A 15,700-nucleotide genomic window follows, 5' to 3' on the forward strand; every position below is an offset into this window, starting at 1 on the left:
GGTTAAAGCAACCCCTAGATTAGTAAACTAGACAAGGAACATTGCCCTTTGAAATCTAGATCTTTACTACAAAAGATGGATGAAATCACACTAGGCCGAGAATTGAAAATGCATTGCTGGTTAAACTGGGTCTCCTTTGCCCTGCAACACTAGTTCCTGGGAAGTTAATAGGTATCATGGGAAAAAAGGTATGAGAATGGATTCTGTGCTGGGTTTAAAAAAAAAATTAAGCAGGCGTCTTATTGCAGGACTTTCTAGGCCCATTAACATGCTTAGCGCTAGAGCAATTTTAGGGCAGTGAACTATTCTGTACAGTACTGTAATGATGGCTACATGTCATTATACATTTGTCCAAACCCACAGACTTCCCAGTGAACCCCAGTGTAGACCATGAACTTGAGGTGGTAATGCTGCATCAGTGTAAGTTCATCAGTTGTAGCAAATGTACCCCTATGGTGGGAGATGTTGATAAGGGAGGAGGCTATGCATGTGTGGGGGTAAGGGGTAAATGGGAAACCCAAGTACCTTCCACTCTATTTTGCTGTAAACCTAAAACTACTCTAATGAATAGTCTATTAAACAAATAAATGGGTGGATAGATGGATGGGTGTATAGACGGATGAATGGATAGACAGGTGGATGGTATTAAACAATAATAACAGAAAGATGCATGATACTTTCTGTTGTACCAAAGGGTAATACAAAACTTAATGTTTTTCACACCTGATAGCTGAGAGGTGAACTTGTGAATGGGGAAGTGTCAGTGGGTTTTGTTCTATTTTTTAATATTTCTGAATGCTCCAATATGAGCGTATAATGCTTTTATAAATAAGTTATATTTTTCCAAAAATTAAAAAAAAAACTAAAGACGAAAGGGGAGGGAAGTTGATTCTAGAATCAGAAATAAAGTACTGTTCTTGTCACAAACAAAAAACCCCCACAAAGCTCAGTGTTTTCCAAACCATTTTTTAGGCCATTGAGCCCTCTCTTTGGCCAAATACTTTATGGGGGCCAGAGTTTCAAGGAATATACTTTAAGAAACACTGAACAAGATATCTCTACTTCACCATTAAATTGACTTAAATTTCCCAAATCTGGAGAGACTTACAATATCTCCCTAAAAACATGAAGGAGGCCTAAATATAATATGCAGGCTTATCTAGTTTATGGCGATATGGCCAGGGGTGTACTGTCCAAACCAAAGGGAGGTTGTTTGTGTGGACTGCAGAGATCATGGCCAGCATCATCCCTGCACTGGCCAAGGGAGAGAGAATTCTCAGCCTGGTAATCAGCCTTGGGTATCTAGACTGAGCAAGGTGAGCCACAGACTGCCAGAGCTCACCAAATAACCTTGCTCTCCTCTCATTTCCCAGCCTCCTTTGCAATTCTGTTGGGGCTTGGGGTCATGTGACTAGCACTGGCCAATGAAACATGAGTGGCATTGAAGTGTGTCATTTCTGGGGTGGAGCAGTAAGCAGCTTATGTGCCTCCTCCCTCTCTTTTCCCCTGTCTGGTGACCTTGGAGTTCATGTGTCCCATGTGTCAGGACTGCAAGGCAGAAGAGCCTGGGTCCTTGAGACACCCAATGGGAGAACCACATAGGGCAGCTGCCCTAACCTGCCTTGGACAGTGAGTGAGAACTAAATCTTTGCTGTGTTAAGTTAAGCTGCTCAGATGTCAGGGTTTGTCTCTTGAGGCTGTCAGCATTCATTATATGAACCCAAGCATAAAAGTTAGATGGCAGAAATCTCACGTAATAGCCAATGCTCTATATCCTAAGTTCATGTTCTCAAACAATCTTCTGATCACTATCAGACATTCTCTACTTCCCTTCTCACTTCAGTTTCCTGAAAGAATAGTCTACACCTAAAAACAATAGGGGCAGCCATTTATGGAGCACTTACTATGTGCTAGAAGAACTAAATAATTCTCGTACATTATTTCATTAAATTTAATTCTCATGACAACTTTATGAGGTAACTCCAATTATTAACCCCTTTGTACGGATGAGAAAACTGAGGCTTATGGAGCAGAAGCATCTTGCCTAAGTTACACAATTAGTAAGTGGCAAAGTCCTTCTGACTCAGGGTCCATCTGACACCCAAGGTGTTAACTTCTCAAGCTCTACAGGATAAAATCCCCGCTCTTAGCATACGTGAAGGGACCTCTCTTACACATCTGCTGCCTGCCTCCCCAACTCTGGATGCCACTGCTCCCTCCCTCTCCACCTACTAAGCCTCTCCATCCTTACACTTCACACTCCAGCAACAGTCACCTATTTGTGCCATGCTGGTGCCTCTGGCTACAAAGCCCACTTCCTCCTCTTGTCCACCTAGTAAATTCCTATCCATCCTCTAAAACCTCTACACATATTGCCTCCCCTGTGAGCTTTCCCTGACCTCCCTGAAGTTCCTCTCTCTCCTCTGTGCTGCCTCTGTGTCTTCTATTGTTGCTAATACCTCACCATGTTACAGTTAGGTATTTTATGGTTATGCCTCCATTACGGGCATTGAGGAGATTTCTTCATCACTGTATCCCCAGCACTAGCACATGCCAGGCATATGATATATGCTTAATGAATATTTTTTGAACTGACTTTCTTCACTGATTCTAAGAGTATAGTCCTGAGACTAATTATTCTGCCTGCCAGTTCTCCTTTGGGAATTAAGCTTGTGCTGTAATTTATGAGATGGTCTCTTTAAAGTCTGAATTTTTGAATTGCTTTACCAGTAGCTGTACACCTCTTTTGGCGAGCTAATTAAGTCAAACCAAAAATATGGAGGACACGCTTTTGTTTCCACTAACATTTATTAAGCATCAATTTTGTGCCAGTAATTGCACAAGACATCCTCGTGTTGTCTCATTTTAGCTTAACAACAACTTAGGGACATTATTCTTCCTGTTTTATAGCTAACAAAATGAGGTTCAAGAAGATTGAGAGCTTTATTCATTATTGCCACTTAGTTGCAGAGTCTAAATCTGAATTAAAAGCTATTGACTTGAAGTCTAGGACCCTCCCAGGAACCACAGGGACCTGTTCAGATGCAACATGGGGGCCCCAACCAGAGTGTGTGCTAGCCTCTCACTCGCTTTTGCATCCTGTTGCATCCTGATCCATCATCATGACCTTGGAATCTATGAGAAATCTCTGAGTATTTTCAAAACAAATGTTTCCCCCTGAATTCCTCCCTGGGCCTCACTTCACCTCTCCCATGCTCACAGTGGTTGAGCCCTCCTCTGTCCTGCTCCGTATCCTCCTAGAGCAGAGACCCAGCCACATCCAGGTGAAGTCCTGTCAACCTGGGACTGACAGGCTTGTTACACTGGGCCCCACAGCTTTATGAAAAGAATCTGCAATTGTGTGTGTAACAGAGAGCCCCATTCTTAAACACATACATGTATGCACACACCTATTCATACACACATAAACAAACTCATACATACACACATATACATAAACACCCATGCTCAACTCAGTGGGAACTTTACTAAGGGCCAAGAGAACATGTGTCATTACTTCAAAAAGAAGTCTCTACCTTTGGGCCTTTTCTTAGGGGACATGGAGCCATCATAATTTGACCCTAGGCTACCTAGAACTGGCCTTCTGCTGCCTCTTGACCAGTTTTAAATCTTGACACCAGGCAAGCGTGGGCTCCTTTTTCCTGCCAATAACCCGAATGTTCTTAAAGATCCCCCATTCACTGGAGAATTGGCCTGAGAAAAGCATGACTTAGAAGGTGATGGTGAGATCACCCAGGCTGAGTAGGGTGTCTTTCACTTAGATCAGAAGATACTTCCAGACTTCAGGTGCCCCAGGCTCCCATTCATTGACCACTCCACATGCAGAAGAGACATGGACTGAGATGAGGACTCCCTTAGGAGAGAGAAGCAGCCTGACCCCACGTTGGCTTTATAAGTTTATTGGTAAGACACAGGAGCAGGGAGGTGAGGCCTAAACAAGGAAGTACCCACAGATGAAGAGCACAAATCCCTTGGTTGATAGAATTAGCCTCAAGGGGTACTCCAGGCTATGTAATACACATTGGCTATGCAAGATACAACCTCCCACCAGGCGTTTTGCCTGAGCCACTATTGCTCTAACACGAGAGAGTTCCTGCAGGTCTATCAGTAGATCCGAAACCTTGTGTACCCAGGGAGCACATGGCCAAATAGTTACCGAGACAGGGTATGAAAGAGCAGCACAGGCAGATTGGGGTTACCTTTGAGAGACAGCCTTCCTCTGCACAGGGACATGCAGGCAGAGAAAGGGCCAAGTCTTCATCCAGAAGGGGAGGCTGAGTTAAAATGCCTCTTTGGATGGAGGCAGAAAGATGGGCTCCAGCTCTCGAATCCTGATTCAACGTTAACAAAGACTGAGGCAGAGACGTCAAGGAGAAGGAGGAGAGGTCCACAGCAAAGCAAAGCAAGAAGGAGATGAGGACAAATGAGACAGAGGAATTTCCTAGAGGAGTCCGGAGCAGTCTGCCAGGGCAAGGCAGACTACTGGGAAATGGGCTGCCTTTCACTTTTATCTCATGGTTTTCTTGGTGGGTGAGCTTAGAGCTAAGGTCTTTCCCTGGGAGTCCTTGAATTCACTTGCACTCCCCAGCCTGGTCCTGGCTTCCCCACGGGGGCTGCAGTTCCCACTGCCAGTGACACAGCCCCCAGGCAGCATGCTGTAGCCCCCGCTGACAGAGCTGGGCCAGTAGCCATAGGTGCCAGCATTGCTGAATCCAAAGCCAGCCCCGGCGCCTGCCGTCCCGGCCATGGAGCTGTTGATGACCGCTGCAGAGGAGGGAGGGATGAATGATCAGTGTATATCTCAGGACAGAGGTGGCCCTAAGTCCCCCTCCAAACTCCCAGCCCCACTAGCTTAAATGTCTGCTTCTTAAGCAAACACTTCCCATCAACCATGAACTTGGGTTCATTTGAGCAAGTCAAGCACGGGAAGAAGAACCCCAACCCTGCAAGACTCCCAAGTCAGGCACCTTGTCATTCTATCAACAAACAGGAGTAGCAAGGGCTTCCCCCAAGGGACAGATGATGCTCGAGCATCCTATAAGCCAGCAGGTTCTTGCATTTAGCTTTACAATACCTTCTGAGTATTTTCCAAAAGAATTTCCTGATTGTTAAAATTAGGGGAGTTTCTGCTGGCCCCACTGTAAGAAGGAGACTGCCAAACACTGTGGGGCCAGCATTAAACTGACTTGCACAGTGGTCCACACACCGGTCTCCACTCCCAATAAGGAGGCACCACTCTGTGCTCAGTTTCCTTCATGTAGGAGAGCCAGCTGGGGGTGACAGGAGAGGGGAGGGGCTGAGAGTTTCACCGCAGCAGTGGGGAGACTGCTGTGAAAGAGGCCAGTGTGCAGTGTCAGAATGTGCTGGGCGCTGACTCCACCTGGAAGAAGCAGCTCTGAATGCGGAGGCCACAGGTCTCAGCAAGGAGGGTGAGCATGTGATAAAGTGGTCAACAGACAGAGCCAAGCTGTTCCCCAGGGGGCCAGGTGGTGGACACCCACCCACCTTGTGTTTGTTGATGGACTGAAAGTATTCCCTCAGAGTCATGAAATACTCACAAATGCTCACGGAGTTGGTGTATTCTCCAGACATCCTGCAAGAGAGAAAAGCACAGGAGAGTCTGAATCACATGGACTCCCATAGTGGCCCTCACTGCCTAAACACAGGCTGGGGATCCTCAGCCAGACCGGCTTAGCCTCCATGCACCCCACACTTGCCAGATAGCACTGGCTGTCCCTGAGTGTCTCTAAGCCCTCCCTCTCCCTCCTCAATCTGTTCTTCCCACTGCAGAGATGTGGAACCTCCAACTTTGGAACCTCCAACAACATGACCACTCCCAAGGTCCCTCCTGCAGGGTTTCTCTTGAACCCATTTCTTTACTACTGTGAGCAGCTGCCTGAATAAATACATGTGTGGAAAGATCAGGATCAGGAGTTGTACTAATGAACTAACTGTATGATTTTGGGACCAGTGACTTCTCTCCAGGTCTCAGTTATAAAATGGTACTAGGTTAAAACAGGGTTTTTTGAATGTTCATGCTTCGTGTGCCACCCTTCCGACTGTTGCTAGGACCATGTTTGACTTGCTCTGTTAGATATTTAGTATTTTTAATTGACTGCCTTTTCCACAAAAGTGCATTTCTTTTAAAAAGAAGTTTTATATCACCAGAGTAAATAGAAACCAGTGTTATTACCTAACCAAATATAAATATAATGAAAATAAAACAATTTAAAACTTTCAGGCTAGATAATGCTATTATCTTCCCAAAGATTCTGCACCTGGGATCTACTGTCTGTTTATCAATAGGGGATATTTGCAAGTGTCTGAGAGGTGTTTTTGTGTTTTGTTTGTCTGTCTGTTTGTTTTTGAGATGGAATCTCATTCTGTCACCCAAGTTGGAGTACAGTAGCGCAATCTCAGCTCACTGCAACCTCCGCCTCCTGGGTTCAAGCAATTCTCCTGCCTCAGCCTCCCAAGTAGCTAGGATTACAGGCTTGCACCACCACATCCAGCTAATTTTTGTATTTTTAGTAGAGACGAGGTTTCTCCAATGTTAGCCAGGCTGCTCTCGAACTCCTGACCTCAGGTGATCCACCTGCCTCGGCCTCCCAAAGAGCTGGGATTATAGGTGTGAGCCACTGCGCCTGGCCATCTGAGAGATGTTAAAAACACAACAGCACCCAGTTAAGACTTTCTTCAAAGAGTCAAAAGAGAACTGTAAAGGAAATTGCTGTCACATTATCTGGCTGGATGCTGTTTGGAACGATGCCTGTGGGTGAATTAAACACATCTCCAGCGCCCCTGCTCCCAAACACACTCTGGGAAACTTTGGAGACTTGCAAAGTTTCTTTCAGACCCTCGGTCCCACCCACCTGCACTCCTCGCCCTCCAGCAGCTTGCGGTAGGTGGCGATCTCGATATCCAGGGACAGCTTCACGCTCAAAAGCTCTTGGTACTCGCGCAGCATCCGTGCCAGCTCCTCCTTGGCTTGCTGCAGGGCACCCTCCAGCTCATCCAGCTTGGCTCTGGCGTCCTTGAGGGCGCAGTCCCCCCGCTGCTCGGTGTCAGCGATGGCCGTCTCCAGGTTGGCACACTGGGGTCAGGAGGTAGCATTTTCCCCTGAGTTCCTCCCTGGGCCTCACTTCACCTCTCCCATGCTCTCAGTGGCTGAGCCCTCCTCTGCCCTGCCCAATGTCCTAGAGCAGAGACCCAGCCACATCCAGGTGGAGTCCTGTCAACCCAGGACTGGGAGGCTTGTTACGCTGGGTCCCATGGCTTTATGGAAAGAATCTGCAGTTGTTCCAAACTTCAGATGGGAGCTAAGGGTGAGGGATGAGAGCAGGACCTCCATTTGAGGAAGGGGATTCTGAGATGGAGGCTCAGGAGAAGGAGGGGGCAGGGGGTGCTAAGCAGTTCACCCCTCCCTTAGGAGTGAGTAAGGAACACTCCAGTCCCCTTCACCTGCTTCTTCACACTCTCAATCTCTGAGCGCAGCCTTTGGATGAGACGGGTCAGCTCTGAGATCTCATTTTTGGTGTGTTTCAGGTCATCCCCATGCTGGCCGGCTGCTAGCTGCAGCTCCTGGAACTAGAGGAAAAGGAACCAAAGCAAGGACACTGACTCAGGGCCTGGCTGGGCTCAGCCTGGTACAGAGACTATGCCTGCACTTGCCGAGCCTGGCAGAGGTGGGTCTAGGTCACCCGCCTCACCACATCTATCAGCAACCTCCCATTAAAGCATTGGTCCATTGCATTTGCTTGCCTTAAGCACGGCTGATCTCATAGATGGTTAGAATTGGCCATAAGGTCTGTTGAATGACCCAGACTCTCCACATGGCAACCTTATAACACACAACTCCAATTATGACATTTCTCTGCCTATCGTCCTTCAAAGTCAAGGTCAAATTTAAACTCTTACACGGCAAACGTAACATGGCAAATACAAACTCTTACATTTCTTTCTGCCCTCGCCTAACACCTATCTGACTCTTCAGCTGGGCCAAACAGTCCCACAGTCCCCCCAGATGTCCCACGTGCTCTCGTGTCTCTGAGTCTTTGCCTAAGCCTCTCCTCCGACCTGAAAAACCCTCCCCCATCCATCCTCCTTTTTCCCTAGCTAGCTCCAACTTAGCCAGCGCAGAGTCACTTCCTCCATGAGGCCTTCTGTGATGTCCTGGTTGGGTGCAATTCTATTCCATTGCCTGTGGTACACCAGTCCATAGGTCTCCCCACAATATACTGTATTGCAAACCCGTTTCCATGCGTTCTCCATCAGACCCAAAATGAATGGATGGAAGGGACTTTTCGTTTTAATTTTGAATTCCCAGTACCTAGCACTGTGTCTGGTTGGTGCTCAAAAAGAATCTGATGAATGAATGAGTGAGCCAATGAGCTGTCCATCTGTATTTTCTGTGACTCTCTCCCCTTGATACCTTAGCTGGGCCCCAGCCCACAGGCAGATTTGCTGGGCTGGGATGGTGGGAGGGATTAGCATGGAGGAGTATTTTGTGTGCATGATGAGGGTAGATTCAGCTATACCCCAAAACCACTAGCCATGAAATTTGGGTCATCTACTAATTTGGAATTACTTCTGCCTTTGATGTCATCTATTAAACAGTCACAGAGAGTACATCAGTTCTACTCAGAATGTGGCTCAAGCGGAACACAAAACTGGGACTGTTCAGCACTCTGGAGTGTTCTGTCTCTGTCCCTGGGCGCTCCACCACAGCATGGCCCAAGATTTGGGATTGTTCCTAAAGATGCCAAGTCATCCAGAAGGCAGAGAAGGTAGAGGGGCTTCTCTCTTCACTCCTTTTGTTTTATCTTTGGTGCCAACCCTGAACAAGGGGCCTTCTCCCACTTCTCTGCAAGGCTGTGTGAGCAGGATGCCTCCCCGTGCACTGGTTCTGACACCAAGCAGCTTCATTCTGAGACGAACAGCTAAGCATCTTCCTGCCACTTCTCTCTCAAGCCACACAAAGCCCTTAGAGTAAATGCTTCTTCCCCAGAGTCAACTTCTGATTTTCTGCCCAAATGCAGTGGAAGTTGAAGTCCGTCACCTAGATTCTGATCTAGCTGCGTTACTTGCCAGCTGTTGCCTTTGGTAAGTAGCTTGAACTCCCTGGGCCCTACCTTCTTTATCTTTAAAAGGGAATCATCAAAATAAGCCATCATAATACTGTTATGATTCTGGCCATTCTCTACCCTATCTTGCAACAGTAATGTGAAAGGCTTTGGGGACTGAGGAGTTGAGTTTGAACCTCCACCAAGAAGCCCTGGCCTATGTCTCCTAGACCTGGAAAGCCTCCCTCCTCCCCCACTGCAGGCTAGCAAGGAGGCATGGAGAGGGATGAGATAAGATCTCCCAAGAGTGGATTCCCTTGAGAAAGAGCCTGATAATGCAAGGAACAATTAGGAAGTTGCCATCTTGATCTGAGAAACCAAATTATCTAAAGAATCAGTTTCCACCTACCACCATTAGGGAAGTTAAGATCTGAGGACTCAAACTTCTGCTTTATCCTTGGAGTTAGACTTGAATGAAAAGATAGAAATTACTTGATTCCAGATCACACTGAAGAGACCCCCTCATTTATGATAATCAGCGGGGGCGTTGAGATGCCAACTACTCATGTTGCTTCTCCCCTCCAGACAGAACTCTCTGCCTCCAGGGAGTTGTTTCAGACCTGCCCCACCTGGTCCTAGTTCCTCAATCTGGACTCTGTTTGCACAACATTCACCTGCACTCAGCTGAGTGCATCCTCTAGGGGTGCTGTTGATCTAAGTGGGTCCCAAGGACAGAGCTGTGTCTTCTCCTCCCGTCTGGCTTCCCGCAGTGCCCAGGACAGTGCTGTGCTCCCAGCAAGCTATGGGTCACCACAGTGAGTCATGGGGCAGACAAGACAGAGTCTGGAGTGCAGGGCCCTGCACATGTCACTGTAGGGAGTTGTGTGGCCTCACCTTGGTCTGGTACAGGGCCTCGGCCTCGGCCTTGCTCTTCCGGGCGATCTCCTCGTACTGGGCACGGACCTCAGCAATGATGCTGTCCAGGTCCAGGTTCCGGTTGTTGTCCATGGACAGGATGATGGATGTGTCGCTGATGTGGGACTGGATCTGAGCGATCTCCTGCGGGGGAAACAAGGAAGCATGAAATGCCTTCTGTGACCAGAGAAAGGTACCAAGGTGATGGCCCTGTCCCAGAGGGATGGCCCTAGACTATCCCACACAGATGGAAGCTGCACCCCACAAAGCTTATAAGAACAGAGATCACAGCCCAGAGGTTCCAATACCACATCTGAAAACTGATGAATGGGTTTGAAGCAGCCCAGGAAGAAAACAGCCCTCACATCTGTCCCCTGAGACAGGACAGGAATGGGGAAGGTGGAAGACAACAACCTGGCTGCCACACAGGGGACACTAAGGGACACAGGAGCCCAGGAATGCTTGGCCAACAGGTTGAGGCTTGAAACCAGATGTGCATAGAGAAGGTAGAAGGGGTATGAGGACTTCCTACCTCTATCCCTGGGGATTCCTGCCCAAGACCCCAGGAAGCATCCCCAGTCACAGAGAGAAGAGAAGCAGGAATGAGAATATGCTTGGCTGAAGTTCAGTTCTCACTGAACCCATTAAGGACTCTGGTTTCCTGAAGGAAGTGAAAGCAGGACATCCTCAGGGCAGTCAGGGATGGATGGGGCACCAGGATAGATGGCCACTCCCACCTTTGATCTACAAATTTCTCAGCACCCCAATGCTGGAGGTACCCTGGACTGCTTAAGTTACTGATAAGTAAGAAACTGTTCATCACATATCTGTCCTTCCAGAAGACAGAACCAGAGGTGGAGCAGGGAGAGCCTTACCCCCTCATACAGGCACTTAAAGAACTTGATTTCTCCGTCCAGGGCATCCACCTTGGCCTGCAGCTCCACTTTGCTCATGTAGGCTGCATCCACGTCCTATGGAGAATCCAGATACGCCCGACCTCACCTTTCTTCAAGCCCAGACAGGTCTGTCCAGCAAACTGACACCCGCAGGCCCTGCCCTAGCTAGCTGCCCAGGAACGGACTTCAGATCCAAGGGGTAGAAACCTGCCTTCCAGCCACAACTCACTGTCAGACTCACTGCGAAATCTGGGGCAAGTTTCTTGGGCCTCTGGAACTCCTGCCTCTATTTCTTAGAGAAGGGTGTGGGACTCTATACCCCACTCAGCCGGTCATTCAGCCAACAGAGGGAGCCAAGGGCAGCCACAGCGATTTGCCAGAAACCAGCAGAGTTGGAAGGCAAACCTGCAACCCCTCCCAAAGCCTGTCCTGTTCCCCAGCCAAAGTGGACATGAGTTGGCACTGACTATCCACATCTAGGTTCCTGTCCACAAAGTGCTATGTGTTAACCAATACCCAGGTGTCCCAAGACGTCCCGAGCAGCAAGCCCTTCATCTCTTCCTTCAGCACTTCGGCTCCAGGCCCTTCTGTGGGGGCGCTCAGACCTCAGTTGCTCCTCTCTCTTAGCCCAACACCCGCTGCTGGGGGACTGAAGGGAACCCATGGACCCTCCTCACCTTCTTAAGCACCACAAATTCATTCTCAGCAGTTGTGCGCTTGTTTATTTCTTCTTCATACCTGCAGGGAAAGCATCACAGTGAGCAGGGTGTGTGTCTGTGTGTGTGCATGCGTATACATTCTCATAGTGAAGTGGGAAAAGAGATGCTCATATTATATGCTTTTTAAGAGGTATTATTCTATACCCTTGCAAGTCCATCCCAACACACCAGGACTATTTGGCCAGAGTTGGAGGCTGGGTATGAAGTAACCTCCTCCTAAGCCTGGGTGGTTTGAGGTCTGATTTCTTCTGATGCCTGGGGAGTAAGTTCTCCCTCTTCCCACTCAATATCTGAATCACAGAAGCACACCAGCTACCCCTTTCAGCCATGATTCTTGTGTCAATCCTCCTGCCTGACACCCTACCAACAGCTCCCCTCCATCCCTAGGCAGGGGTTCCAAGGAAGCCAGAACTATCCCCCAGGGGAAAAAGAAGGCGCATGGCCCAAGTGTCCAGGACCTAAAGGCAACGAGGGAGGAAGCCCAACAGGAACTCCAACTCCTTTCCCGCTGCAGAGAGCAGCAGCTGGGTCAGGGGTGGTTCTTTGGAACTCAGCGGCACATTGGTGAGCTTAGGAACCAAGAGGCTGTGGCACACACAACACAGGCACTCTTGAGTGGGGAGCAGGAAGGAGCATGCCAAGGAGGGAATCACCTGCCAGGACAGCCCTGACACTGCCCAAGAGGCTGGTTGTCCACTGTCCAGTCTGCCTTGTTGCCCAAAGAAGGCTCTCATCTTGCTGGGACAGATGAACCCAGTACCTCCAAGGCCAGAAGCAAACATCCCAGTGCCTGCTGGGAAAGCCTCACCCTGGGAGGCAGGCCAGCCTAGAGCGGCATCCTGCTCACCTCTTCTTGTAGTCCTCTACCACTTCGCGCACGCTCCTCAGCTCTGAGTCCAGCCTCACCCTGTCCCCGCACAGCGTCTCCAGCTGTTTCCGCAGGTTGCTGATGTAGCCCTCAAGAATGGGCTCCAGGTTGTTCTTGCAGTTGTTCAGGTCCAGCTGCTGCAACAGCTCCCACTTGGTCTCCAGCACCTGGTTCTGCTGCTCCAGGAACCGCACCTGGAACCCATGCCACATATACTTAAGCAATGCGGAGAGGGGATGTGAGATTTCCCTTCCTGGATAGGAACTGTGTTCTCTTATGCTACACTAGCTTTAAAAATGAGCCTCAGTCCTTAAAAATTGCCACCCATGCCACTCACATCCCCAATCCTTACCTAGGGTCCTTTATCTGACTGAAGTTCTCACTCTGAGGCAGCCCCTAACGTCAGGAGGGGCACGAACATCTTCATTTCCCTCTAGAACTATCAAGATCTAGATCTCCTGTCTCTTTTGCACTTATCCAAACCTGCCTGGACTGATGTCCATGTTCAGCCCAGGCCATCTCTCCAAGGCAGCTCCTTAGACACAAGCTGGCCTGTGCTAGCCTTCACACTGTCGGGCCTTCTGCTTAGGGTCTGGTGGCCTGGCCCATGCTCTGCCTATTCTCTCCCTCCTTGTGCGTGGGCTCTCCCAGCCCAATCAGAGGCAGATGCTCAGCTTATCTGGGGTCTCCAGCCCTCCTAAGTTACTTTCATGTCTGCATCTCTACTATCTCAATCACAGCATTGCCCCAGCAGCAGAACAAGCATTCTGAAGTTGCAACCTACATGTATATCACTCCCCTGCTTAAAACCCTCGGGTGGTTCCACATCACCCTCAGGGTCAAGTCCATATTCCTTATCACGCTCTTCATAATATGGTCAGCCCTCCTGGCTTCCTTCTTTACTCACACAGTGATATCATAAACCCAAGGTCTCCCGTTCCCTAGACAAGTTCTACCATGCTGCACGTGCTCTCTCCCTAGATTGCCTTTTCCCCACTTCTGTCTGACAACTCCTACTCATGCCTCACCACCCTACCTCACTATCACTCTGGGTGAGCTTCCTCTGCTCCCCTAAGCTTAGGAAGTCTCTGTTTCCCAAGACCTTCCTACCACTTTGTTCCTCGGTGATTCTCAAACCTGAGTGCATCAGCATCACTTGGAGGGCTTGTTAAAATGCAGGGTGCTGGGCCCTACTGCAGAGTCTCTGATTCAGTTGTTCTGGGATGAAGCCTAAGAATGTGCATTCTAACAAGCGTCCAGGTGATGTTGATGTTGCTGGTTCCAGGGCCACTTTTGAGAACGACTGCTCTAGGGCACCATGACCTCCAGCTGCCTTGCCTCATAGGCTGCGTGTGTTACAGACTGAGACTGAGCTGTCAGAAGACACAGGAGGAAGAGCTGGGTAGCATGGCAGTCTAGATGCCCCAGGTTGTCAAGGGCATCTCCTTCGCCTGGCTTCTAAGTCTCAAAGGCTGTCACTCTCCTACTTCTCAACTCAGAGACCACTCTCTCTGCCTCCTGGACACCTTCCCAGGCTGGGCTGCTGGCTCTTCTCACCCTTCTGACCCTGGTCCCTTGCCTCTGATGTCCAGGCTTTGTCCAGTTCCTCCCTGGGCTATGTCTGCATCCTGGGGAGGTGTCCTGCCTTCCTCTGCTTCAGACAGGGAGCGCCCCAAGGAAAATGAAGGTGGGGGAAGGAAGGGACTCTATGACATGAGCAAGCCTTACGGGCCCAGCACCTGGGGGTTTTTGAAGTTATTTACCTGGTGTCTGATTTTGCTAGGAGAAATGATTTCTTGCTCTCAGGCAAATCGAACCCACAAATTAGGGGAGTGGTTCCCTCCTCAGTTCTTAAAATGGGGAGCCCAAGATCAGCTTTCTCCAGGAAGACCCACCTTGTCAATGAAGGAGGCGAACTTGTTGTTCAGCACCTTGATCTGCTCCCGCTCCTGGGCACGCACTTTCTGGATTTCAGGGTCCAACTCCACGTTGAGGGGTGCCAGGAGGCTCTTGTTGATGGTGACCTGATGGATACCCCCGGGTGGGCACACGGACGGACTCACGGACCCCAAGGCCACACTGCCAAACATGCTGCCAGCAAAGCCACTGGCCCGGCCCCGGCCAAATCCATAGCCTCCTGCCCACCCACTGCCACTGGCCACATTGAAAGAGATGCTCCGGGCACCCCCCAGGCTGTAAAGGCTCCGACTGCTGAAGCCCCCACTGAGCCCTTTGCCCCCTGCTTGGTAGGAGGATGAGCTGCCCCCTGAGAGCACAGCTGAGCAGCCGCTGAAGCCCCCCTTGGCAGCAGCTCCCGACTTGTAGGTGAATTGGCGGCTCATGGTAGAAGGCCGGAAAGTGGGGATAAGATGCCAACTCTTAGCTGAGATACAGTTCACCAGCCTGTGATCCTGGGTTCCAACTTTATAGGACTCAGGAGGGAGCCACTGGCCTAATTTGTGGGTTCAGTTTGCCTGGGAGCAAGAAATCCTTTTCTCCCAGCAAAATCAGACACCAGGTAAATAACTTGAAAACTCCCAAAGTGCTAGTCTTGCAAGTCTTGCTCATGTAATTTGAGTTTAACTAATGGACATGGGTAATTAGCATGGACACATTATCCACAGAAAGATCTTGGGTAGGAGGTTTGTCGCAGTCTCAATTGCTGTTCCCCAGGGAGTGGTGGGACTGGGTTTGTAGGGGTACAGAGGGGAGACCTTTAATTGATAGTGTCATCTGTGAGAAATCTCACAACCATGCCAGCATCAGATGGGCTGCTTCAGGTACCCTGGCTGAGCTGCTTTTATGTGGTTAGGAAGAGGCTCCTCCTGCCTGGCTTCCTGGGGTTCCTGGAGACAGGTTTCATGGCTGGCCAGGGCCATAGGAGAGGAGCACACTGGGAATCCAGGCCCAGCCTCTGTCTGCCAGCCCCCTGCTGTGCCCTCCCAGGCAGCTCTCCTGCTCCTCTGTGCCAGTCAGGCTGCCCTGCTCACCTTCCTTTGCACACACTGACTTCTTTGTCCCTTTACCATCCCACTACCCCGACTCTTGACCTTGAAATAATGATCACTTGGCACCGTTCACGATGGCTGACACTGGTGCAGCACTTTACAGTATAAAAGAGCTCCTCACACAAGAAGCTCATTTAATCCACTTAGTCTGCCTGGAGGGGAATGGTGATGATCCATATTAACAATGGGGAAACCAAGGTTCACATAACTG

At 49.5% G+C, this 15,700-nt stretch overlaps 1 protein-coding gene and 1 long non-coding RNA gene across 2 annotated transcripts; one reads left to right on the plus strand and one right to left on the minus strand.

The window, feature by feature from the left end:
• Positions 1 to 3,911: 3,911 nt before the first annotated feature.
• On the minus strand, positions 3,912 to 14,823 carry KRT73 (keratin 73). The gene is made up of 9 exons (XM_008003342.3): positions 14,377 to 14,823; positions 12,461 to 12,675; positions 11,572 to 11,632; positions 10,874 to 10,969; positions 9,978 to 10,142; positions 7,483 to 7,608; positions 6,894 to 7,114; positions 5,580 to 5,614; positions 3,912 to 4,785 (listed from the first exon to the last, which is right to left on the minus strand). The coding sequence occupies exons 1-9, from the start codon at positions 14,821 to 14,823 to the stop codon at positions 4,529 to 4,531; spliced, it is 1,623 nt and encodes a 540-aa protein (XP_008001533.3). The 3' UTR covers positions 3,912 to 4,528.
• On the plus strand, positions 6,148 to 11,659 carry LOC119623889 (uncharacterized). Its single transcript, XR_005239981.2, has 3 exons — positions 6,148 to 7,706; positions 8,638 to 9,123; positions 9,854 to 11,659. It is a non-coding gene; the product is annotated as an uncharacterized lncRNA (long non-coding RNA).
• Positions 14,824 to 15,700: the final 877 nt, after the last annotated feature.

The sequence above is a fragment of the Chlorocebus sabaeus genome, chromosome 11, assembly GCF_047675955.1.
Source record: "Chlorocebus sabaeus isolate Y175 chromosome 11, mChlSab1.0.hap1, whole genome shotgun sequence".
In the NCBI taxonomy this organism is placed as follows: domain Eukaryota; kingdom Metazoa; phylum Chordata; class Mammalia; order Primates; family Cercopithecidae; genus Chlorocebus; species Chlorocebus sabaeus.